The sequence below is a fragment of the Aedes albopictus genome, chromosome 2 (assembly GCF_035046485.1).
Source record: "Aedes albopictus strain Foshan chromosome 2, AalbF5, whole genome shotgun sequence".
NCBI classification, from domain to species: domain Eukaryota; kingdom Metazoa; phylum Arthropoda; class Insecta; order Diptera; family Culicidae; genus Aedes; species Aedes albopictus.
Genome location: NC_085137.1, coordinates 378,233,877 through 378,259,119, shown reverse-complemented (window position 1 = coordinate 378,259,119; position 25,243 = coordinate 378,233,877). Strand labels below are relative to the sequence as shown.

General features: G+C 38.1%; 1 protein-coding gene and 1 pseudogene across 1 annotated transcript in view; both read right to left on the bottom strand.

Moving 5' to 3' along the window:
* The window catches only part of LOC109425682 (uncharacterized), a 112,549-nt gene that overhangs the window by 73,658 nt on the left and 13,648 nt on the right, over positions 1 to 25,243 (bottom strand). Inside the window, exon 2 of the mRNA XM_062853030.1 lies at positions 13,413 to 13,492. Within this exon, the coding sequence (XP_062709014.1) occupies positions 13,413 to 13,492 (80 nt within the window). The remainder of the gene's footprint in view (positions 1 to 13,412; positions 13,493 to 25,243) is intronic.
* On the bottom strand, positions 14,580 to 20,422 carry LOC115269974 (serine protease inhibitor 2-like; annotated as a pseudogene).

Sequence of the window (25,243 nt, the reverse complement as noted above, 5' to 3'; positions counted from 1 at the left end):
TTTTACGAAGAAAAATCCAAGGAACAACTTTTACTGATATTCCTAAAGAAATCCTTAAAAACTGAAAGAGTCTCTGGAGATATTTATAAAAAAAAATCCCTGAAGAAATTTCAAAAGGAATCCATGGAGGAATTACTAAGAGAATGCATGAAGTAATTTATGAAAAAATGTCCAGTCTAATTCCAGTAAAAATCCCTGAAGGGTTTTTGAAGGAATTCCAGGAAAAGTTCTGAATGAATCTCAGGAGGAATATCTGAGGGAAATTTCTGAAGGAATAACAAGAAAAACTTCCTGGAAAACGCTTGGTGGAACTCCAAGAAGAATTTATTGAGAAACTCTAGAAGAGTTCGTGAAGAAATCCTTCAATAGAGTACCAGGAGGATTTTTTTAATATTCCTGGAGAAAGCCGAAAAATCTCATGAAAAATTTCCAATTGAATTTCTGTTGAAATGCCAAGTAAATATTTCTGGAAATTTTCTGAATCCGTGGAAAATTTTCTAAAGGTATCCTTGGATCAAACGCTGGAAGAATTTCAGAAGAAATATACAGAGAGATACTGGAACGCAAAAATCTCTGTATGAATTTCTGCAGGAATCCCTGGATCAATTCCCGCTAGAATCACTTTAGTTAATAATGCAAGAATCTCTGCGGGAATTCTTGTTCGTTTTTCTGGATAAACCCCTGAAGTAATTTCTGGAGACTTTTCTGCGGATGTTTCTAATGGAATCCTTGGGGAAATTCCCGAGGAAATCTCTGGAGGAGTTCGTGAAGAAATCCTGTATGATTTCCTGTAGGAATCACCGGAATATTTTCTGAAACAATCTTTAAAAGAACTTCAGAATGCGAAGATGAACCAGCATAGGGCTGGAATTCTCAATAATAAAAAAATTAAACTTCTGGATTCGCTGGACAAACTTCTGATTCCTTCAGAGGGATTTTCTAAAGGATTTTCTAAAGTCTTCTATCTGAAGTAATCCCAGGCGAAGTTTCAGAAGGAATCCATGGGAAATTTCCTAAACAAATTCTTGGATAAATTTCTGAAGAAATTTTTAAGGGCATATCTGAAGGGCATATCTGGAGAAATTTTCTAATGGATCCATTCAGCTAGAACAATTTTTGAAAGGGTCCTTTGATTTTTTATGAATGAATCCTGGAGTAATTTCTGAAGATATCCATAGTGCAATTTTGTAAGGAATCCATAGAAGGTGTTCTAAAAAAATCTCTGGAGAGATTTCTGAAAGAATCCCTGGAAAAAATTCTAAAGGAAACTTTGGTGGAAATGTATTATGAATCTCGGGAAAAAAATAAAGGGAACGCAGAAGGATGTTCTGAGGAAATTCTTCGTGAAATTTCTGGAGGAATTCTGAACTTTGGAATTTTTTGAAAGAAATTACTTGAACTATGTTTGAAGTAATCCGAAATTTACTAAAGGAATTCCTGAAATAATTCTTAAAGAAATTCTCAGAGAAATCTCAAAAGGAATCCCTGGCATAATTTCCTATGATTTCATGGAATACTTTCTAAAGGAATCTCTGGAGGAATTTCTGAAGAAAACCATGTAAAATTTTCAGAAGGAATCAAAGAAGGAATTTTTGAAGAAATTCGTGAATGGTTTTCTAAATGAATCCTTCGAGAAATTTCTGGAGAAAGCTCTCGAAAAATTTCTGAAGGAATTCAGATGAAGTTTATGGAGGATTTTTTTCTAAAATAAACCGTTAAGAAATTTTTGCAGTTTCTAATTGAATTTTCAAAGAAATTTCCGAATGATTGTTTAATAGATTTCATGGAACCATTATTGAAGGAATCCCAGAAAGCATTTTCAAAGGAATTCGTGAGGGAATTTCTGAAGAAATATCTAGAAGAATTTATGAAGACATCGGAGGACGAATTTTTGAAATAAACCCAGGGAGTAGTCCCAATATCACAGAGATTTTTGTTTTGCAAATATGAGGGCGCAAAAATTATCAATTATCAAATAGGCGATTTTCTTATATTCAGGAGAAGCAATTTCCAATATCATAAAGAATATACTTTAACGTATGGAGGCACAAAAGTTGTAATATTTATTCACATCAATAATTACTCAAAGTGTGCGAGGGCGTAGAATAGTTCGAAAAATCATTTTATTAAATTCAAGAAGGCGGAATAAAATGTTTCTTCATACTGGAAAAAAAGATTTTTCTTACAATATGGGCAAAATAAAGCAAAATATTTTGAAAAAATGACCGTGTAACTTTTCCTAAATTTATGAGGGCGCTCAAAATTTCGAGAAAATTAACAGCTCTTCCAAAATCACAAAGGATTTTTTTTCTTTCCCCAATGGGGGCGCAAAAAAATATCAAAAAGGAAATTTTTCTCATGTGGACACAGAATTATCAATCAAATAGGCAATTATCTTGCAGCAACAAGAAGGGAAGAAACATTCATTAAAAAAGAATAGGCGGCTTTCTAACATTAAATAGGAAGTAGATAAGGTATAGTGATAATATTGATAATGATAAATGGAGAAGTTGCTCCACAAAGGCTTTTTATGTTTATAAGAGAACAAACGAAATATCACCCTCATTCTTGTTTTCGATCGAATCCACTTTCGAACGAAAATCGTTCGCATTCCCGTTTACGCCAGCAAAATCAAATGGCCTACTGATTCGATCGAACCAAAAACGTTCGAAAGTGGATACGTCCGTAAACAAGAATGAGGGTGTATATCTTGAGTTAAATTATGTTTGGACGACAGGATTGGTTAACTTTTTACAAGAAGCATATTTTCATTCTTGGCTATTTTTTTTTATTTTTCTTAAGAGCTGGTTACTCAGTGATTAGCTTGGTGTAAACTCTATGACACCACTGGTAATGCAAACCATGTTTCTTATATACTAAATTGTGTACATCAGGGGTATACGGATTATTTTAGAATTGGAATCTCCGCCCAAAAATAGTCGAAATCCAAAATTTTATATTTTTCGGAGTCTGGGAAGTATTTTTAAAATGCATTTACCGTTTGTGTCGAGAAAATTTTTTGTTCGGGCTGAACTATCATTTTATTGATTGAACTGTCATTCTATCCACAGAAATTAATATTGTTTTGTTAATTTAATCATCAAAACAAAGGTATTGGAACTCAATAAAATTACGTTATACTCAGAAAAATGAGCTCTTACGATATGGCAATATAGAAAATAGCAATATGTTATTCACTAAACAACCCAATTGCCAGTTGCATATTGAAATATGAAATCTTCTGAATGCACTGATATGAACCATTGTTGAATATAATAAAAAAATATTTTAGTGACGCGATCGAAAATAACATTAATTTGGAAAGTTTCGAAACTTGGTTTAATATCAACAAATGTCAGTCTATTAAAACGCAAAAATATGATTTTGCAAAATGTTTACTGTTTGCGCAAAATAGTCTATGAAACTTTTGATCAACATTATAGCACACAGAGATTATTTTTTGGATATGTAAAAAAACAAGTCGGAATGTTACACGTCTTAAGTAAGCACCGCCATGATGCGATAGTATTTAAAAAGCACAATTTGTACCAACTAATGACTATGACCAACATTGTGCCACCGCCAAATTATGAATTTTGCACACTAATGTGTAAAGTGTCGAAAATAAATTACCTAACTAACTAACTTTCCCATGATTTAAGCTCTTTTAATATGACTCTTGCCGCCAAATTACTATAACACTGGATACGCCAAATAATCGCTGCCCCCCCATTATCAGGATCCTAGCTCCGCTACTGATTACCATGAAAGGCTAATCAAACACAGAACTAATGAATGTCGCACAATACATTTATTGGATACAACTTTCTTCAAACTAAAATCTAAAGCTTAAAATAAACCTACGCTACACACCATCTGACCATAATTAATTATTTCAAACGCAGATCTGCCCATCCTTCCTCTTGGTGTTTCTTTGAATAGACATAAATGCTGCTAAGCTTCCACATTGTGGCCATTCCTCCGAAAAGATACAAGAACCAAATTAATTTCTGTCTTAACGCTTCACCGGAGCCCACCAGCAAGGACCCAAAGCAAAGCAGCACTCAGTTGGCGCGGAATGGACTTCGACCTTTCCGCCAGACTGGAAGCGAACTTGAAAGCAAAATGGTTTCCATTCTTGTGTCTCGTTCCACGATCCAAATTGCACACCACTACTGACTGCCACGGGAGTAATAATTAATTCAAATATTTACACTTGTTCCAGTTTGCGTCGTTAAATTGGCATCGGAAAAGGCAATCGGATCCTTACCCCCATTTCCACGTTTCCTTCAACAACGCGGGCGAATGAGGACTCCCTCCGGTCGGTCCGGGTGATGACAATTAATCTGAGTGTTTGAAGATCTCAGCAGCATAGCAGCCAGAGCGTGCTGAAGCCTGCAGCCAGACAAATCATTTCAACCGTGAAGAGATTTTCTCGGTAGCCGGAACTTGCCAATTTGTCTGCCGCCGCTCGAAGGTAATGAGCCAAAAATTGAACTACCCAGCATTCTGTGATTGAGGCAGTCAGTGCGGAAAAAAATATTCACCAACGATGGACGATGACGATGGGAACGACCCGCATGTCGAATGGCAGAAATCATAAAAGCCAGCAAATCGGAAAATCAAACCCAGAAGCCAAATGAAAAGCATCCACCTGCCTGGGTTTCCCCACCCGGATAGAGGTCGGAAATAGTTCGTGACAGTCCTATGGGGAATGCATAGTGGATTTTCGTGGGAATAGTGGTTGAAATTCAGCAGTGAGTACTGGTGAGTTCCTTCAGAAATGTCTATTTTCAGAGGATCCTCCATGTATTTCTACAAGTATTCTTCTGGGAAAGCTTCCATGGGGCTCATCAGAAATCCCTCCATAGATTCAGAAATCTATACAAGATTGTTTCAGGAGATCATCCACAAATTCATTCAGAAATTACTTTATCGATTCTTCAGAAAATCGAATATTTATAATTACTCTAGAAATTCCTTCAATTCCTCCAGTCTCCTTCAGAAACTCTTCCAGAGGTTGCTTTAGAAATTTTCCTGGAAGTTCCTTCGGAAATTTGGATTCTTATTCCATAAATTTGTCCAAGGATTTCTTTAGGAAGTCTTACGTGGATTCCTTTCAAAATTGATCCATTGATTTCTTCAGAAATCACTCCATAAATTCGATCTTGAATTCTAACAAGGTTTTTTTAGAAACTTATCTAGCGGATTCTTTAAAAAATCTTCCAGGGATTAAAAAAAAACACTCCTAGATTTTTAGGTCCTTTTTTCATGGATTCCTTCTCAAACTTTGCCAGGGTTTACTTTAGAAATTCTTCTGAGGATTTGTATAAAAAATCTGACGAAAATCCCTTCAGAATATTCTACACAATTTCCTTCCTTCTTTCAGAAATTCCTGCTTGAATTTATTTTAAAAAGTTTTCAAAAATATCTTCAGCGATTTCTCAGTTTTTTAGGGATTTATTCAACTACATAGGCCAGACACGACGTAAATTCAAAACTAGAACTCGAGAACACAAGAATGTCGTTAACACAAACAAACCAAATGAATCCAGCGTGGCAGGTCACACCGAAAGCACAAACCACAACATCAACTGGGAAGAAGCGAAACTGCTCAAATGTGTCAATAAAGCTTCACATGTAAATGCATGGAAATCCATGTTCATCAGAGGTACGAAAAAGCCATTGATGAATGAGGACGACCCTCCCATCGCATCATGCCTCTTCGACCTAGCAGACTTGACGATAGAGTAACTCTCTCTTCACTTTGAACGTGTACGAATATCGTACGAACACAACGCAATCAGTCGGACATTGTCCTGTATTTGGGCTAGATCATGCCCGAAACCGGTCGACGTAAAGGTAATTTTTAATCTTTTCTTGACGATTGTGAGAACGATAAGTGTTATGTCTTGTCTCGAGCCACGTGTTATATGTGTCACTGGAGAAATCTCAGAAGGAAACTGAAGGATAATTCTAAAATTCTTCCAGGGATATTAAAGCAATTTCAACAGGGTTTCCTGCAGATATTCCCTCAGGAAGTCTCTGCAAGAACTCTTGCAGGTAGATTTCCAATTTCCATGGATTCTTTCTCAAATCGCGCCAGGGGTTACTTTAGTCATTCTTCTGGGGATTCATATGGAAAATTCAGAAATCTCTTCATAATTTTCTACAGAGTTTTTTTTTTTTTCATAAAATTCTTTCCAAGATTCTTTCATACACTCTTCCAGTGGGTTCATTTGAAAATCTTGAATAGATGTCTTCAAAAGTTCATACAGGTGTTTCCTCAAGAACTCCATCTGATTTTTTTTAGAAATTTAGCGATTCCCTTGGAAATTCCCGCAGGATTACATTCGGGAATTTCTTTACGGGAGCATTACGAAAATCCTGCAGAAATTCCTTCAGATATTCCTGCATTAATACTTTCAGTGATTCAGGCTGGAATTTATCCAGAGATTCCTGCAGGAGTTCACAGAGATTCTTGCAGAATTTTCTCCAGATATTCCTCCATGTATTTTCTATGAAATATCTCTTGCATGTCCTCTAAGGATAATTTTAAGAATTACCCCTGGATTTTTAAATTTTTAAAGTTTTTTTTAGAAAAAAATTTCAAGTTTTTCTACAACTAACTTCCTCTGGAAATTAATTTGAAACTCTACAAAAAATCTTTCGAAAATTCTTCCAAAAATTTCTTGAAAAATCCCTTCAGGGATCCCAGTAGATATTTCTGACGGAACAGCAAGAGAAACTTAAAAACACTAGTTGGATTTTTTGCAGGGATCTCTAAAGGGATATCTCAAGGAATTCTTGGAAGAATTTTCCTTGTAGAGTTCTCTGTAGAGTTTAAGAGAAAATTCCAGACTCCAGAGGAATTTCTAAAAAACTCTAGGGGAGAACTTTTTCAGAAAGCCCTTGCTGAAATTTCGGAAGAAATCTCTGAAATTCTGAAGAAGTCTTTTAAGATTTCTTTGAAAGAATTTCACAATGAATCCGAGGAGGAATTTCTGAAAAAAACCGTAAAGAAATGTCGGAAAGAAATCTCCTCTAGATGTCTTGTAAAAACCTCAGGAAGTAGTCTTGAATGAATCTGAAGAGGAAAATCTGAAAAAAAAAAAAAAAGATGAAGGGAACTTATTTAAGGAATTTCAGTACGAATATTTGAATATCTACATGGATTCTTGGGATCCCTTCAAAGTTTTTTGCAGCAATTGTTTCAAAGATTCTTTCAGGGATGTTTCTTCAAAAGTTCTCCTAGAAATTTTCCAGAAAATTAATGGAAGAATTTTGGAAAGAACCCTTGAAGGATATCTTTGGAGATTGATTCAAAGAAAAGTATTCTGAAATTATCTGGGAATTCTTGAACAAAAAGTAGTTTTCGCGTAAATGTGTCTGATTTGGATGAACAGCATCGGGTCCGGATGGAATTGACATTGATTTCTTGAGAAACTTCTAGAGGAGTCACTGGAGAAATCCCAAAAAGACTCCCAGATGAATTCCTTCAGAGATGTTTGACAAAATGTATGAACTTCTGTAGCAACCATTGAAAGAATTTTCTAAATAATCCCTGAAAAAACTCCGGGAGGAATTTTTGGAGAAATCCGTAGAAGAGTTTCGAGTTTTCTTTGTTGGGAATTTTCTTGAGAAAATTATAAAGAAGACTCAGTTAAAATTTCTGGAGGATTTCCTGAACAAATCTTTGGGAATATTTTAAACGAAATATTTGGACGGACAGGCATGTATTCTTGCTGAAAACATTCAAGTAAATCCAGAAAGAATCTCTGAGGGAATATCTGGATGTGATCTTGGAGGGAATCGCGGAAAAAAAATAAAAAAATACATGATAAAAGATTCATTCTGAAAGAATTCTCGGAGAAATCTTGAGAATAGTTCTTGTTGAACTCATAAAAAACTATTCTGATAGAATGTCTTTTCTGCGATAGTTCCAGAAAAAGTCGATGGAAAAATAATTCTTGGAGAGGTTTTCGTCCGGAATTATTCGAAACTATTGTAGTCATTTCCATGGGGGAGTGTACCAGTACAGAGGTCGCTGAAGTTTAGAAGCTTGAGTAACCAGCTTTGATTTTACCATGACAGCAAAGAGAAATTAGGTGTGATTGAATTTTATTTATCAACATACGGATTATCATCCATATATGACATAACACTCAACTTGGTTATCAATTTTCTCAAACGTTCAGAAGGAGTTAGAAGAGACAAGTAAGGAGTGATCAGTGCGGAGTGGTAAGTGAGGAGTTCTGAGTGAGTAGTGAGTGAGAGGAGTTTGCTGTCATTAGTGAGGGCAAGCAGTGAATAGGTGAAGAGTGACAATTGAGGAGTGTGAAGCAGTGAGGCATGAGCATTGAGGAGTTGAGAGTGAGTATGAAGAGTAATCACTATTCACAGAGTTTTGATCAATAAGCTGTGAAAAAGGAAACTGAAGGCATGAGCTGTGAAGTAGTGAGAAGTGAGAATGAAGAGTGAACTGTGAAAAGTGAGCGATGAGGATTGAGTGAGAAGTAGACAGTGTGTAAGTGTTGAGTGTGAATAAGTAAGAAGTCAGAAGTGAGCAGCGAAACGTCATAAGTGAGAATTGAACAGTGCGTAGTGATAAATGAAAAATAAAGAACGAGGAGTGAGAAGATAGCAGTGCAAACCAAAAGTGGGGAGTTTGGAGTATCCAGGGAGGTGTGATCAGTGAAGAGGAAAAGTGAAGGATGAGGAGACGAGCGTCGACTATCACACGGTATACAAATTTATGTAAAATAGCCAAAGAAGGCTGGGGTACTTTCAGTAAGGGCCATCCATTAATTACGACACGCTTAGAAGTGGAAGAAGGTATAAGAAAATCCCGTACGAAGGGAGAGGAGGAGGTGTCTGAAATTCCTAATTTTTGTGTGACGTTCTTAACCCATATCCGCCCAGCGTCCTATTTATAGGACAGATGCCCCGAACGCCCAGCGTCCTATAAATAGGACAGTCCTTTGGATGTGAATATCTCCAGAATTATGCAAAATTTTAAAATACTTTCTTCAGAGAAGATGTTCTCCACACCCATACCTTGCTCATAGTGGACAATATAGTATGTGACTGGTTCACTAGGTGGCGTAAACGATGCTGCAAAGAATGCATATTGTCACGATCTGTGAGCATCATTTCCAATGCAAAAAAAAAGTTATTTCCCTGGAATCTTGACAATGGTTAATAATTTACAGTTCATTTCTTCGGCAGAGTTGTTAATCAATACATACAAAAGTCGATGTATGTATGATTGTATGTTTATATGCTTGTATGTTTATATGTTTGCCTATTTGTATGTTTATATGTATGTATGTATGTATGTATATATGTATGCCGGAACATAGGCATAACTCTGAAATGCGTCAAGAAATTTCAATCAAATTTGGTATACACATTCCTTAGGATGTGAAGGTGGAAGCAAGGTTATTTAAATTCAAGATGGCGGCTTAGGTTCCAAGATGGCGGTCAAAACTCCAGAATATATGCTTTTTAACGACAATGCTGCTCCGGATACTATGCAATATGGGTATCTATCGATCAGACTTCACAAGTAGAACTCAAAAATGAATATCCGACGCCATTTTGAAATCAAAGATGGCGGACCATATTCAATATGGCGGCCATGAAATGGCAGTTTGATCTATAATATCATGCAATATGGGTATCTATCGATCGGGCTTGATGAGTAGAAGTCAAAAATCGATATTTTACGCCATTTTGAAATCCAAGATGGCGGACCATATCCAAGATGGCGGCCACGGAATAGTAGTTTAATCTATAATACCATGCAATATGGGTATCTATCGATCGGGCATGATGAGTAGAAGTAAAAAATCGATATTTACGCCATTTTGAAATCCGAGATGGCGGATCATATTCAAGTTGGCGGCCACGGAATGGTAGTTTGAGCTATGATACTATACATCTATCTATCGATCGGGCTTCATGAGTAGAAGTCAAAAAACGATATTTGACTCTGTTTAGAAATCCAAGATGGCGGCCACAGAATGAGAGTTTGAGCTATGAAACCATGTAATATGGGCAGTGCTGAAATAGAAGTTTACGCAACAAGGTGCAGAATGAAGATTTTTACAGCACGAGTCGTACATTTATCTAACGAGGCTTGCCGAGTTGGATAATTACGACGAGTGCTGTAAAAATCGAGTTCTGCACCGAGTTGCGTACAACGTTTTTTGCAACTTCATAAATTAGCACTTGAGGATAGTTTTCAACAAAACTTTTTCATCAGACCGCACACTAATGTTCATAACCATGATTAAGGAAGTCTGATCATAGCAGGTTATACTGTGCAGTTGTCACAATTTTTCAAACCTGCGTCCAGAAGGCATCAAACAGTTGATCAAAACTGAAAACAGTGCTGTAATAGTTCATTACGCAACGCAAATCAGTGCTGTAATGAACCAATACGGCACTGTTAATTTGGTGTGGCAAAGTAGGCCTTTTCCTGTCAGATTTGGGTGAGGTAAAATGGCCTATTACGATGAGAAGTTGCAAAAAAATTCATTTCGTCATATCTAAATTCAATCACCTACAGTTCATTTTAGAAGCTGAACCTGAGAATACGGTATATGAACAACTTGTGCGGCCAACACAGTTCTACTAGAAAGTCACGGAAAAATCGATATTTTTCGAATATTTAAGGTAAATTTCACGGACTACCTGCGAAAAATGCAAATGGTATTCACGGTGAATATCATTTGGCATTTTTCAAAGGTAGTCCGTGACATTGACCTTAAATATTCGAAAAAAAAAGCAGTTTTTCCGTGACTTTCTAGCAGAACTGGTCTAGCCGAACAAGTTTTTTATATACCATATTCTAAGGTTCAGCTTCTAAAATGAGCTGTAGGTGATTGAATTTAGATATGACGAAATGAAATTTTCAGCACTGAATATGGGTATCTATCGATCGGGCTTCATGAGTAGAACTCAAAAAAGAGTATCCGATGCCATTATGAAATCCAAGATGGCGGACCATATCCAAGTTAGTGGCGACGGAATGGTAGTTTGAGCTATAATACCATGCAATATGCGAATCTAAAGGGTAGATGGTAGAGTAGCGGGTAGGATAAAAGGTGGATCAGACGGTCGGGTAGAGAGTTTGGGTGAATGATAGAGTAGAGGGAGTGGAGTAGAAGGTTAGGATAAAGGATAGGGTAGACGGTAGGGAGAAGGGTAGAATAGAGAGTAGGTTTGACTAGGAACAATGTTAGGGTAGAAAGTAGGGTAGACGGTACGATTAAGCACAATATAGACTAGAGGGTTCGGTAAAGGATAAGGCAGTGGTTATAGTAGAGGATAGTTTTTAGAGGGTAGGGCAGATGGTAGGGTTGAAGGTTATGATAGAGCTTAGGATAGAGGGTTGGAATAGAGGGCAAAGAAGATAGTAAGGTAGAGGCTAGAGAAAAGGGTGAAGAATTGAGATGAGATTAGATGAGCTGAGGTTCTTTTTTGAGATACCTTCAGGAATTCTTTCCAGGATTTCTTCAGGCATTCCTTTCGAGAATCTTCTCAGGTTTATTCCCGAGATTCCTTCAGATATTGCTTCCGAGATTACTGTATGGATTGCTCCGGAGTTCTCTTCAGGGATTTTTGCAGGTGTTGTTATGAAAAATCTTGAAAGGATTCTGTTAGTTATTCTTTTCTGCATTCTTTCAGTGATTTGTGCTGGGACTTCTTCAAAGATTCCTTCCATGATTCCTGCTGTTATTCCTTAAGAGATCCCTCCCGAAAAAAATGAAAAATATATGTTTCTTCCGAGATTGTTTTCAGGCAACCCTAGATCATAGAGACATCTTCTATGGTTCTTGCAGAAATGCCTGCTCAGCTTCTGACCGGCATTCCTGTCATGATCTCTCTAAGGAATACATCAGGTATTCTTTACGGGATTCCTCCAGGAATAGCTTCAGAGATTTCTGCCAGAATTGCTTTAGAAAATCCTGAAAGGATTGTTTCAGAAATTTTACCAAGCATTTTTTCTCGGATTCCTTCTGGAATTACTTCACAGATTCATTTTAGTATACTTTCAAAGTGTTCTGTCGAAACATATTCAGAGAATTCTAATGGAATTCTTTCTATCCTCGCTCGGGATTTATACAGGAATTCCTCCCGGGATTTTCTCTGTGATTATTTCAGGGATTCCTACCAAGCTTTCAGTTGAGATTCCCTCAGAACTCTACCAGATATGACTATCAGAATTCCTTCTGTATATCCTCCCGGGATTCATTCGGGGATTTCACATTATCTTTTCGATGTAACTTTGATAGTGCCCAGAATGACACCATAAAATTCTCATATTGTTCACGAATAAACAACCATGGAGTAGTACAAACATAAGTGGAGAAGCCGTGTAGAGAATATCTGGTTGAAATTTTATAACAAAACATGGAATGATGATGAACCTGGGCGTGTTAGTAGAATACCTGTAAATACGAGACACCGAAGACGACCATATAGTTGAGGTCAAAATACGTATCTGTCAAAGGAGACAAATTAAATGGAACAGTACTTAACACGATTTTCTTTTTTATATATAAAAAACTTCTGAAAAGTTTACGTATGGTGAGTACGTAAAGAGAGTTTGTGGGGTACTGAAGGAAAAACTCAATTACTTTATTAGAAATAATTATCTGTGTAAAATCTAACTTCTACAGTATTTTAACGTTTGCTTATGTCACACATAGTGAGCTCTCTTTATTTGATTTGTTAAAAAAATGAGAAATGTTGAACACTGTAGTCGAAAATATATGACCTTAAGAACCATGCATTGCATACTTTTAGGCGTTTATCGGGTTATATTTCTGCCCCAATTTTTAAGTCCTTTTTCTATTCTTTTTGAGTGGTTATCATCTCTCTCACTTGTTTAGAGCTGCATTTTATCTATACGGATCAGAATATAACGATAGCGTAGAAGTTTTGCTGAAGTAGAACTCGAGAAAATTATCAGATATTGAGGACCTACAATGAAGAATTTTTTTGGAACTACACCATAGACTTCCATTTTTTTAATCAAATCATGCTTATTTTATTGGAACTTGACCTTTAATAACACATTTATTTGAAGATTTAAATTGTGAGACACCTTGGGCGTTAACGGGTTAATAGATGCTCCCTAAGTTATACTTTGAATTTGCGTGTTACATATTCCCATATGTAGCCCATGCAAATTTCTCACATGAAATTCTAATCATTACATTGCATATTTTGGCCATTTTCATGCTAAATTCCAGTATGAAACCTGTAGGAAGCTCAAGCACAAGGAAAAAAGAAAAATGCCTCCGAAAAAAAATCGGAACAGAACGCGACCTGCGAAAATGAGAGAAAACTGCAAGAACCAAAAGAAAAAACACGAACGAGTGTAATGGAAATTCAATTACCTGACAAACGCATTGTGTTCGGCAATCCAATTTGAATGTTTCGCCGTGGAAGTATGTCGTATTTCCTACCGTACAGCTACCTGTGAAAGAGTGAAGAAAATAGACGGGAAAGACCCGTACGGGGAAAAAATAGGTAAGTGCGGCGTTCGTTGTAGATCGATCATGACATACAGAATACCGGTAAGGAAAAAGACCCCCACCTCGTGTGTGTGCGCTTGGGAAAATGAATGAATGTACATACAGGGGTTACTCAAAATAACTGGGACAGGTAAAATTGTCACTTTTCAAAAAATGTTCAACTCGCTGTAACTTTTCGAAAAGTGCATCAAATATTCTCAATTTTTTACTGTAAGTGGATCAACTAGTTGTGTATCAGTAGTCCAATTTTGGAGAAGATCGGACCATTGTTCACGGAGTTATAAAGATTCTAGAAAAAGGTAAATTTATCCGATAGCCAACTTTGAGCTGTTATATCTCCGGATTCAATGAACCGAATGCAATAAAATTTTGACCATTCATGACTTGTATAATGAGCTATGAAAAACCTTTGACTTAACATAAAATTCTTAACACGGAAGAAAATTATAACGATTAGATTATTTTTCTAACAAAACACCAAATTATCCAAAACTTCAACATCGTTTCAAAATTCAAGATGCAAATTATAGTTCAATTAATTTCCCTCTAAATGACTTATATATAAATGTGTTTTGAAGGAAAGTTACAACATAGCCGCTAATAAATTGAGAAAGTAATGGGGTGCATATTAGAAATTGATTAATTTACTAAAAAATCGTGAAATGAATGAAATCGTTATAACTTTTTCTCTTGGTAAAAATTTAAAGTTAAGTTAAACGTTTTTAAGAGTCCATCATATAAGTCATGAATGGTCAAAATTTCATTGCATTCAGTTCATTGAATCCGGAGATATAAAAGCTCAAAGTTGGCTATCGAATAATTATACCCTTTTCAAGAATCTTTATATCTTCGTGAAGAATAGCCCGATCTTTTCCAAATTTGAACCACTGATACACAACTAGTTGATGAACTTACAGTAAAAATTTGAGAATATTTGATGCCCTTTTCAAAAAGTTACAGCGAGTTGAACATTTTTTGAAAAGTGAAAATTTTACCTGTCCCAGTTATTTTGAGTATCCCCTGTAGTAGGAATAAAGTGGAGTGTATTGAGAGTGGCATGAATTCCAACGAAAGGATGAAAAAATGCTGTCGCCTGTCGGCTGTTGCGGTAGGGGTTCGTCCGTATAGTACGTCCATATAACTGTTAAAAAAAATATTTGAAGTCTGGACTCCTGTTAAAGGTAAACCAACACCTGTTTAATATACCCAAAAACATTGGTCAACGTAGTTTGTGGACAACATCCAGAGGAATTTGCTTCGGACTCGTCGACGTGTTTAAGTGATTGCAGGATGTGAGAAGGTTCTCTTGAAGAATGTACTGGGGTGAACATACATTTCTATTTGTAAAACGACGATACGAACAGTTGAATCAGTCAATTGAAATGGTATTTTGGAACAGATAGCATAGCTAGAAACAGTTACGGATCGATAAATTGAGTTGAAAATGAGTACATAATACTGTGACAAGTAGCACAAGAATCTGTGTTTTATCCTATTAAATTTGAAGACAAATTATTTCTTTACTTTCTTTCTGGTGTTGTAGGCTAGCTCACTAAAGAGTCACTGCTAGTATACTTTATTATATTCCTTTTTTTATTCTTCTTGGCGTAACGTCTCTACAAGGGCAGAACCTTCTTCTCAGCGTAGTGTTCATTAAACACTTCTCCAATTATTGCCTCAGAGCTTTTTGTCAATTGTCTTTTTTCATTCTCACATCAAGTGACAGTATTCCAGACCTAAGGAAGCAAGAGAATTATATGATCATTCTGGATCAATCGAGCATCAAACAAAGATATCGTTCTTGCTCTGGAATTTTCAGTCGATACCCATTTGGTGTTATTGCTGTTGCACTTTATTATGTTATTCCCATCCGGCTTAGTAGAATGGACTTCATGGATATCATACGAATTTAAAAGAATAAATACATTTCTGAACTAAAGCAAACATCTGATCAAAAAAGCGAGTGTCAAGCATCATTTTTATTTAGATTTCTTAATGTTAACTAAATCAGGTTGATTTATTTTGTAGATTCTCTCAGTTTTTAAACATCCTCTGAGAGAGATCATCTTCATTTGGTTGGATCTTCAACTCTGCCAGCAAACAATAACCAACCAAAGTCCTCATCTTCGATAAAAAAACAAGAAGGGTCGGTTAGCATTGAACAATATTGCTCGACTTCCATACATCCTGCGGGTCTGCAGCATTTCTGCAAATAAGTTTGGTTAAATACGACATTTTTGAACTTGTAATAATTCAAATATTATCCAAACTTGTTGTTATGTAGTGTCCACTTCCCAGGTGATTGATGTTGATTCCAGCCTTTTGAAACACTCGTGAAACTCGTGACTCGTTTCTAGCTCCCTTTCCACGTTCCAGTTGCCATAGGTAGGAATTTTGGGAGAAAATTTCGCGAAATCCAATCTAAGAAAACAATAATATGAGTAGCTTAAAGTGGTAGTACTAAATTTCAACAACCTACATTTCGCAGTGGTTGTTTCAGTTCTTGAGAAAATTCAAATTTGAACTTTGGAATGAAAACATTCACGTCGGTTTCGTCCATGTACCCAAGTGCCTCATGGAGAGATGAAGGAGTGATTTTCTCCAGAATATCGTCAACAGTCTTTCCTTGATGGGGTAGGATAAAGTACATGGCAAATTTTCCTCCCTGATACGACAAACGCAACAGCTGAGCATCCAATGTAGCTGAATCATCATAGAAAAACTGGCCGTTTTGTTTCATGAATGGAGCTTGCACTTGCTTCTGCTTGCCATAGAAGGTCAACATCGGCGTGTATTCAGGAAACGGGAAAGTCCACAGTCCCTCGAGATATATGGCACTGATCAATATGATAACCGCTCCTTCCAATGCATCTGTAAAAAATGTCGGCATTATTACGCTTTTTGTAAGACAAGGGGCTGTCCATAAACCACGTGGTCATTTTTTTGGGACTTTTCAGCCCCCCCCCCCCGCGCGTGGTCATTTGTCCATACAAATTTTTTAATTTGTCCATACAAAATGGTCATTGGCAGAACCTCCCTATGACCACGTGGTTTATGGACAGCCCCAAACAATAAATTTTACCAGGAGTGACAAAATTCGAAATGCGTCCATTCGTGGTTCGGTTCACCCAGTTATTTATCAGTACTGCGGCCTCTGTCTGTTTGGAGAAAGGAACTTTGTCGACCGTGGCACTGTAGTAATGATCTGAAATGATCTGATATTTGGAGTTGACGTCAATGTACTCCTCGACAAAGATCTTGGTGGCGATCTTCAGGTCGAAGTCGTTGTGAGTTGACTGAAAGGAACTTATAACAATCAAGTAAAATAAATGGCTGCAATATTTCTAAGCCCAACTTACCAGCGCCGAATCCAACCATTGGCGATATTTGCTACGAGTTGCAATCAGATCCCCGTTGGATTCAAGAACAGCTTTCAGTTCCCGTTTGGTTTGTGTCTCCGATAGATCGGCAGCATCTCCGGTGGCTTCGTATAGTAGAACTAGTAAAATTTTCACCGAGAGTGGCGATATTACTGTGTTGGCTTTTTGAAATGCGAACACTTGCTATCAATGATAACATTTTTTTTCTTTTATTTTTCAAATTCACGTGTAAGTAGTGTTATAAGTACACACCTTTGTTAGCTTCCAATCAAATTCGACACTTCTTTGTCCCCGGAATGGTTGTTCAAGGTTGTCAAGATAATCAGTGTACGTACATGTGCATGTTACAATTACATAAACTGTTGGTAAAAAAATAAGTAGACACCTAGTTAAATTTGCGTCGCACTATCCAGCGCCCTTTGCAATAATAGCCTAAAAATAACACATAGGGTAATTCGCCAATTGATGAACGGTTAGTACTGGCATTTTTGTTTTCGTTTGTTTTTCCGTGCATAATTCCACTTTTGTTTAAAAATATCCAGTGAACGTCTAGATCTACTTATTCCTTATACTGCCCATTGGATTTGTATTCCCTTAAATTCCATTTTCTAAGAGAAAATAGAACATTTGTATGGGAAGTCTGTAACCCAAATGTTGAACGCTTCCTTAAGCTTGCTCATCCTAATGTTGGACGGTTCTCGCTAATTGTTGAACGGTTGAAGCTTTGTTCGTAATTGATGACGTATAACCCGACATAAACCTATCATTCATCTGTTTTTATTTTGGGCACCAAACCCAACATAGACTCAACAGTTATCCGATGTGGGTCCAACAGTGGTCCAACATTTGATAAAATTTGATCCGACATTGACCCGACATCCAATATTTTTTTCACTCTGGCGGAATTTTGTCCGGGTTTTTCGTGTTTTGCGCCCAGTTAGTCATTTCAGTGACAATTCATTCAAATGAGGGAGCTTTCATAAAATATGTCACGCAATAATTGTCCATTTTAATCCCCCTCCTCCTATGTCACACTTTTTGTATGGGACCTCTGATTTTTTGTACGGGTCGTCACACTTTGCTGAACTCCTGTCACCTCACCCCCCCCCCCCTCAAAGCGTTACGTAATTTATGGACGTTCCCAAGGAATCGCTTCCCATTTGAAGAGAGCTCTAGTTTCAAACAGAACCAAATGCAAAAAATGGCTGAAAAGATTTGACTAGAAGCGAAAATGACAGAAGAAAAGAACGCCTTCGAAAGCCTTTGAAATACCCCTGGAAACCCATGGGACCCAGTCAACTCCCTAGAATACCCCTGGAACGACCCTGAAATACTTTGAAACCCCGTGGATCGCTCCTGAAAAAGGTGAAGTAAAAAAAAAATATCTGCCAGTCATGCTAACATCGTAGGTTATGCTAGTGTTCAACAATTGGATCTTAGCTGCATAATGATAGTGTGATAAGAAAAATATTTTTTTCAAATGAAATTTCAATGAAAATGTGATTTTAAACAATGTTAAACTGTTAAGGACATCCTTCCAGTTATTGTAACTATGTTGTGACTTTGATATTTGTGGTCGATTTACCAGCAAAGCTTATTTCGTAACAGCAATTTCTTAAAATTAATCTTAAGAATTGTGCAGTTTTCGTGTCATTGACGGTACAAAATTTTCAATCGACATTTTTGACGTAAAATATGTATAATTTTGTAACTTTATTAAAGCAATATCATGACACACATGTATACGCATCTAGATCATACGTTTACGTTGATGGAAAACTACTTGAGTTAAATTTATAATAACATTTTCAAAAACTGTTCAACATTTGGGTGGTGTTCAACAATTGGCGAATTACCCTACATTAATTTGTAATTTTAAAAGTGTCGTAAATATTCTTCAGGATTTTGTTTCACTGTGTATTGAAAGTATTTTTTGTTTCGTTGAGTTGCACACAGTTGCAATGGAACATTTTGTGCAAAAATGAATTAGTAATTAGAAAAGTAACTCTTTAATTGTTATTTATACTTCTTCTTGCTGTTGCGTAACGTCTCAATTGGGACAAAGCCTACTTCTTCGCCTCAGGTTCTATGAGCACTTCCGCCCATCACGTTATCCTCCAATTGGGAAATTTGTGCCAGGAGAAGGGAAGGATAAAAGGATGGAACAGGGGAATGAACAGGTAAAGGAATAGGATCGTCATACACGTATAAGCGTGCCACAATGGGTTCATATAGTGTCCTGAAAAGGACGCTCTAATAATGCATAAGCGTACCACAATGAGTTCAAACAGCGCCCTGAAGAGAGCATCCATAGCCTTAACCACTAGGTTAACTGCAGACCCACAGAACTGTTTCTATGCAATAACACTAGTTTACAGCATTTTTGAACTCGGTAAGCTGATGATCATTTTTGGTGTAGAATCATGCCCTGAGTTCGAAAACGCGAAGGAAAAAAATTACAGTAGAGCGGAAATTTTTTCGACTTTCCATACAACGTTGATGATTTAAAATCGATTTTTGTTCTATTTTTAAGCAACGTCGCTCACTTCACACATCTCATTCTTCGTAATCAATGATCCGATTGAGCTGAATTTTTTACTGTAACTTGCCTACATATGATATGTCAAATAAACGTTGAGAAAGAATTTTTAGATTGTTTTTTTCTTATTGAAAAAAATACATTTCTTTATATATTTTTGGAAATTCGGCTAAAATTTAAGGAGATCGTCCCTAAAACTCGCCAATATCTTGAATTTCATCAATCTGACGCAAAACCTGCATTCAGATGATCAAATGGTATTGTATTCAGCTTTTAATTTATGGAAAAAGATTTGAAATTGGTTGAACAAAACGCAAGTTATTTGAACTTTAGTAAATTCCATATTTTTAAAAGTTGTAAAACTCGATATTGAGCTAAACCTCAAAAACTGCTCTACTTAAAATTTTTTGAAGCACGGTTTCGAAATCAGTGCTAAATTATGCTTCAAAAATTTTGGTCGTTGACAGAAGTTCACGACTTTCATTTTATTTTGTAAACTAGTGTAATTATGCCCCAAACATTAAACATATTGACAACATAAGGTTAGAACTAGTTGACGAAATACATATGATACTTGTTATGAACTTATCAGTAAAAAGACGAGATGAAAGTTTATAGATGTTACTAGGAAAGCCTTATATTTATTTAATTGACATGATGTGACAAGGTGAATTCCATAATTCTCATTGGTTTGGGACAATACGTCAATATCAAACCCAGTGATTATCCAGTCATTGACGAAACTCCAAAACATACAAAAAATTTTAGCAAAACTTTACTACATTACTCACAAAATATTACACTTAGTTCTCTCATAATGGTACGTGGTGAAGTTTTTCTGCGTGTCCTGCTTCGTCCAATCTATAGTAGCAACTAAATTGGATTGACACCGATGGTAAGGCAGTAGGGGGTAATGCTCTTATTTCGGCCCAACCTATCAAATGTGATCACATTGCAATTTACTCATTTTAATTGCTTAGGGCCCATATAGCCGAGGCGGTAAACGCACGGGTATTCAGCATGACCATGCTGAGGGTGACGGGTTCGATTCCCGGTCGGTCCAGGATCTTTTCGTAAAGGAAATTTCCTTGACTTCCTTGGGCATAGAGTATCTTCGTGCCTGCCACACGATATACACATGCAAAATGGTCATTGGCAGAGGAAGCTCTCAGTTAATAAATGTGGAAGTGCTCATAGAACACTAAGCTGAGGAGCAGGCTTTGTCCCAGTGAGGACGTTACGCCAAGAAGAGAGAGAAAATTGCTTAGTTCGGTTCATAAATATGAATTGTAAATAAAGAGAACAGTATATTATGCTGTAAGGATATGTTTTTTTACGGTTATATTATGTTGATACGAGCAAATAATGTGGGTGAGCCAAAACAAATCTATACCCTACATAGTACATGCGTGTATGAGTACATGTATTTACTAATAGAAACCATTCTTGAGTAATATACGTTTTTATGTTCTGCTCGTCTTTTATTGATAAGCAAAATAGCCATTCACTATACATCAACACTCAACAGTAGTAACATTTATATGTTACTTTGTCGACTTTGCATTTCGGGAATCCCCCGGTAAACAAACTAGGAATTTTATGGTTACGCACCATTTATACTGCGGTCTATAAAAACTGGTAGAACTCTGACTTTGCCAAGCGCAAGAAAAAAAAAACGCAGGAGAAGATGAAACAGACGTCATTTGGATCGAGCAAAGGCGTTTAGTTGGATTGTTCGGTCTAAGGTACACCGGGGAAGTTGAAACGGGGGGGGGGAGGGGGGGGGGGGGGGAGGTGGGTGTGTAAGATGAACCAACGAGTTGACATGATGTTATCTGATCATGACAAACAAATTGAATGTCATAACACATAGTTTGTCAACCAAACAAACTATTGGAATACAATAAATTTCCAAATTGTATTAGCAACTAAGGCTGACACAAATTTCGATTTTCTCTAATGTCTGATTGTTAAGAACTCGATGTCGAAGTGAACAATTTATTTGTGATACAATGATCACCGGGAATCGACTACAAAGCATATCATGTTGACCATAATACTTACCGCATCTTCAACCATTTAGGTTCTATAGGAAACCTGGTTTAAGTAAAGTTAAAAAATATGTTTTGATCCCATAGTGTGTTCTGCTGGCTGAAACTTGGACAGATCATCGATAGCGGAAGCTATGCTAGAAAGTTTTTGAACGTTTCATGGTGCCCCGGGGAACTTGTGTGGCAAGAGACATGTATGTAGTAACGTCAAAACATGGCGTGTAACAGCTCTTTCGTGTGATGTTTTATGAATGTTCTTCGGGTTGTGCCTGAACGAGGCTTTAGGAGAAAAGGTCGAAGTACAGAACGTCTAAAGACAAACGGTCGAAGATCGAATGAACAAAAGGTCGAATGGACAAATTGACAAATGGACGAATGGACAAAAGGTCGAAAGAATAAAAAAAAATAGTAAAATATGCTCTCAGGGGGTTGTAGGACAAAATTTCAAAGATCAAAAGGTCGAAGGTCGAAGGTCAAAAGGTCGAAATAAATGAAATAACTAGGACAAAAGGTCGAAAGGACAGAAGGACGAATGGACTAAATGTCGAATGGGCAAAAGGTCGAATGGACAAAAGGTTGAATGGATAAAAGGTCGAATAGACAAAAGGTCGAAACAAAAAAAAATAGAACAAAAGGTTGAAAGGACAGAAGGATGAATATTGTACTGAAAACATAAAGAAGAGAAACAATGCCGATGCGACCATCTGTTTTCCTGCTTTATGTTCTCACTGCAACTTGACCTGCATCTCTTTCTCTTCAACTTAGAGTTCTTTTAGCACTTCCACAATTATTAAAAGCAGGGTTTCTTTTGCTTTCCATTGCATTGTATTTGTACCTCTCTCCTCTCCTCTTCTTAGCATAACGTCCTCACTGGGACAAAGTCTGATTCTCAGCTTAGTGTTCAATGAGCACTTTCACAGTTTTTAACTGAGAGCTTCCTCTGCCAATGACCATTTTGCATGTGTATATCGTGTGGCAGGCACGAAGATACTCTATGCCCAAGGAAGTCAAAGAAATTTCCTTTACGAAAAGATCCTGGATCGACCGGGTATCGAACCCGTCACCCTCAGCATGGCCATGCTGAATACCCGTGCGTTTTCCGCCTCGGCTATATGGGCCCTTTTGTACCTCTAATCTGGGCTTATTATAAAAGTTGGTGTTTACCTGGTATAAGTGTTTTGAAGAAAGAACTTATTCCTCTTTTGAAAGATGGCTGTTCTCTCGAGTAGCTTGTTTTTACAGCTATTGGCGTGATTACTAATAATTTTTTTTAATAATATTCTATATTCTTTTGAATAAGGCTGGCACAAATTTCGATTTTCTCTTATGTCACCGCCCCCTCGAAAAATTTTGGTCGTAATTCAACATTTTGAGGGGGGGGGGCACCCATAAATTATTCAAGAAATTTTAAAATTTCAAGGTGAAATTAGAAATGCACCGAAAATTTCTTAACAAATCCGATGAGTTTATAGATGTTGCCGAATTGTTTGGGTATTTATTCATCAAATACATTTATTATTTATTATCCTCCCCCTTAGCGAGCCAACGAGTATTGTGACAAAAGAAGAAAATGAGATTTGTTCCGGCCTAATTGAAACAACTTTTGACCCCGGGAGTAGTTGCGCGGTCCCAGACGGGGACTGGCCTAAGCCCCAAGCAGCTGGTCTGAGCCTCGGCCGCTTCCGGGGTGGGCACACAAGGCCGTCTTCTAACTCCCGGGTCCCAGGGCGATTGAGTAGGGGAGAGTTTCGGATGTGGGAGTCCTAATAAAAAAGAAGAATTTCAACTTACGTGAATCTATATTCCATCAAACCTTTGGTAGCGGGCGGTAATGAATGCAGCTTCGGAGCGGCGGCTTTCGTCTACAGCAGGCAGACGACGTTCTGGGTGATCCGTTCGCCGCTCGTAGGGGTCGGAAGCGAGGGGCGATAGTAATACGCTGATGTCTACCCGCACGTCGATGCGGGTGGCGGTGATCCCTTCTGACGAGGGCGGACTAACCACGATGAAGATCCGGCTTGGCTACGTGATCGGCCGAAGTACGACGAGACTTGATTGGTGAGGAAACTTGCTAGTGGCCGGTTGAACCACGCGGTCGGGGTCTATGGCCGGACGAGACCCGACGAGGCTTGACACGAGGCCGAATCGCTGCCGGTGCGGAGCGCTACGATGAAGGGCCGGAACGGCCCGCTGTTGGTGTATCGGGCCAAACGAGGCTCAGTTCTTGGGGCAGATTCACTGCTAGAGTTTTGGTACGGCCACGCGCTTGGGGTGTATAGCCGGACGATATCCAACGGGGCTCAGCTCTCTAAGCAGACTCGCTGTTAGGGACTCCAGGCCCTACGAGGAAAGGTTGTTCACTGTCCCGCTGTTGGTGTATAGGGCCAAACAGGGTAGACGGGGCACGGTTCACGTGGCCGATTCACAGCTGGAGTTACGGTGTGGCCACGCTGTCGTGGTAGTTTAGCCGTACAGAATCCGACGATGCCCGAGGGCCGACGCGCTGCCGTTCTGGTAATTGTATAGACTTAAGCACGGTAAACTGTCGCGCCGATCTCAGTATCGGAAAATGGTGCACAACATCGGTATTGAAACCGAAAAATACTCCGAGACGATCACCGATTTTCGCACTTGTTCACCGTCTGCTAGCCAAAAAGCAACTCCTCACCTCGGAGCACGATCGCCTTGTCTCCTGCCACCACAGTCACTCATCTCCAATGCTGTCCGTGTTGCGTTTTGCCGTATCCGACAATCACCTCAACCGCGGTCACTCGGCCACGCATTCGCCGGGCTGCGTTTGAAGCGTTAGCTCCCAGCCGCCCGCACCATTTAAATCAATCGTTATCTAACTATAACAATAATTTCGCCTACCGTCCCACACCATATATACAAACCAAAATGTTACCGTTCGGTAACAGTCCCCCTCTGGTCAGGGAAAAAAGGATAATACAATTGTTCTTTTTTTTTCTACTCTATTATTTAAACAATAAGTAACACAAGATAAAGAAACACTAGATACGGAAAAACAACGAAAAAGAAAACACTAATCTGAACGAACATTGCGGTGAACGCATCGCGAGTAACAAAATTACCAAAATGGTCAAAACTAACAGCTACATATTACAATCCACACCTCTTCCAACTTCTCCGGGCTTTCGAGGGTGGTGTCGATAGACAACTTACAACAATCTTCCACTTTTGCGTCCGTAATCCCCGATAAAGTCATGGTCTAAATATTATACACCGCCACCGACTGTCTCGCGGGACAGGACCGATCAGGACGAAGGAACCGACGGAACTGATTGCCTAATTGCAATCTCTGAGATAAAGTACCTACCATAGGTAAACGTGATCAACTGTGATCACTAGTTCTTTATTGAAGCATGTGAGAGATCACGTACACGCGCATACGCCTCGTGAGAGTTATGCGTATCGCGCGAGAAAACCTCTCGCGTATTACGGTATGCGCGAGAGTATAACAGTTGCTCATTTACGCGAACTGCTTCGATCGACTGTTCGTGAATCGATCGATTTGAATCCGGATTCTAGTATTCGATTGACTCTCGTTCACTGTGGAACGGAGTCCGCGCGCGTCTTATCGGGATAGCCACCATTCGAGGACGTCTCCTCCGGTGGTCAGTTTAGACTTTTCAAAATGTATCCGACGAGATTCCTAACGAGCGCGGATTTCTTCAGGGGTCGCTCCGCGGAAAGCGAACAACT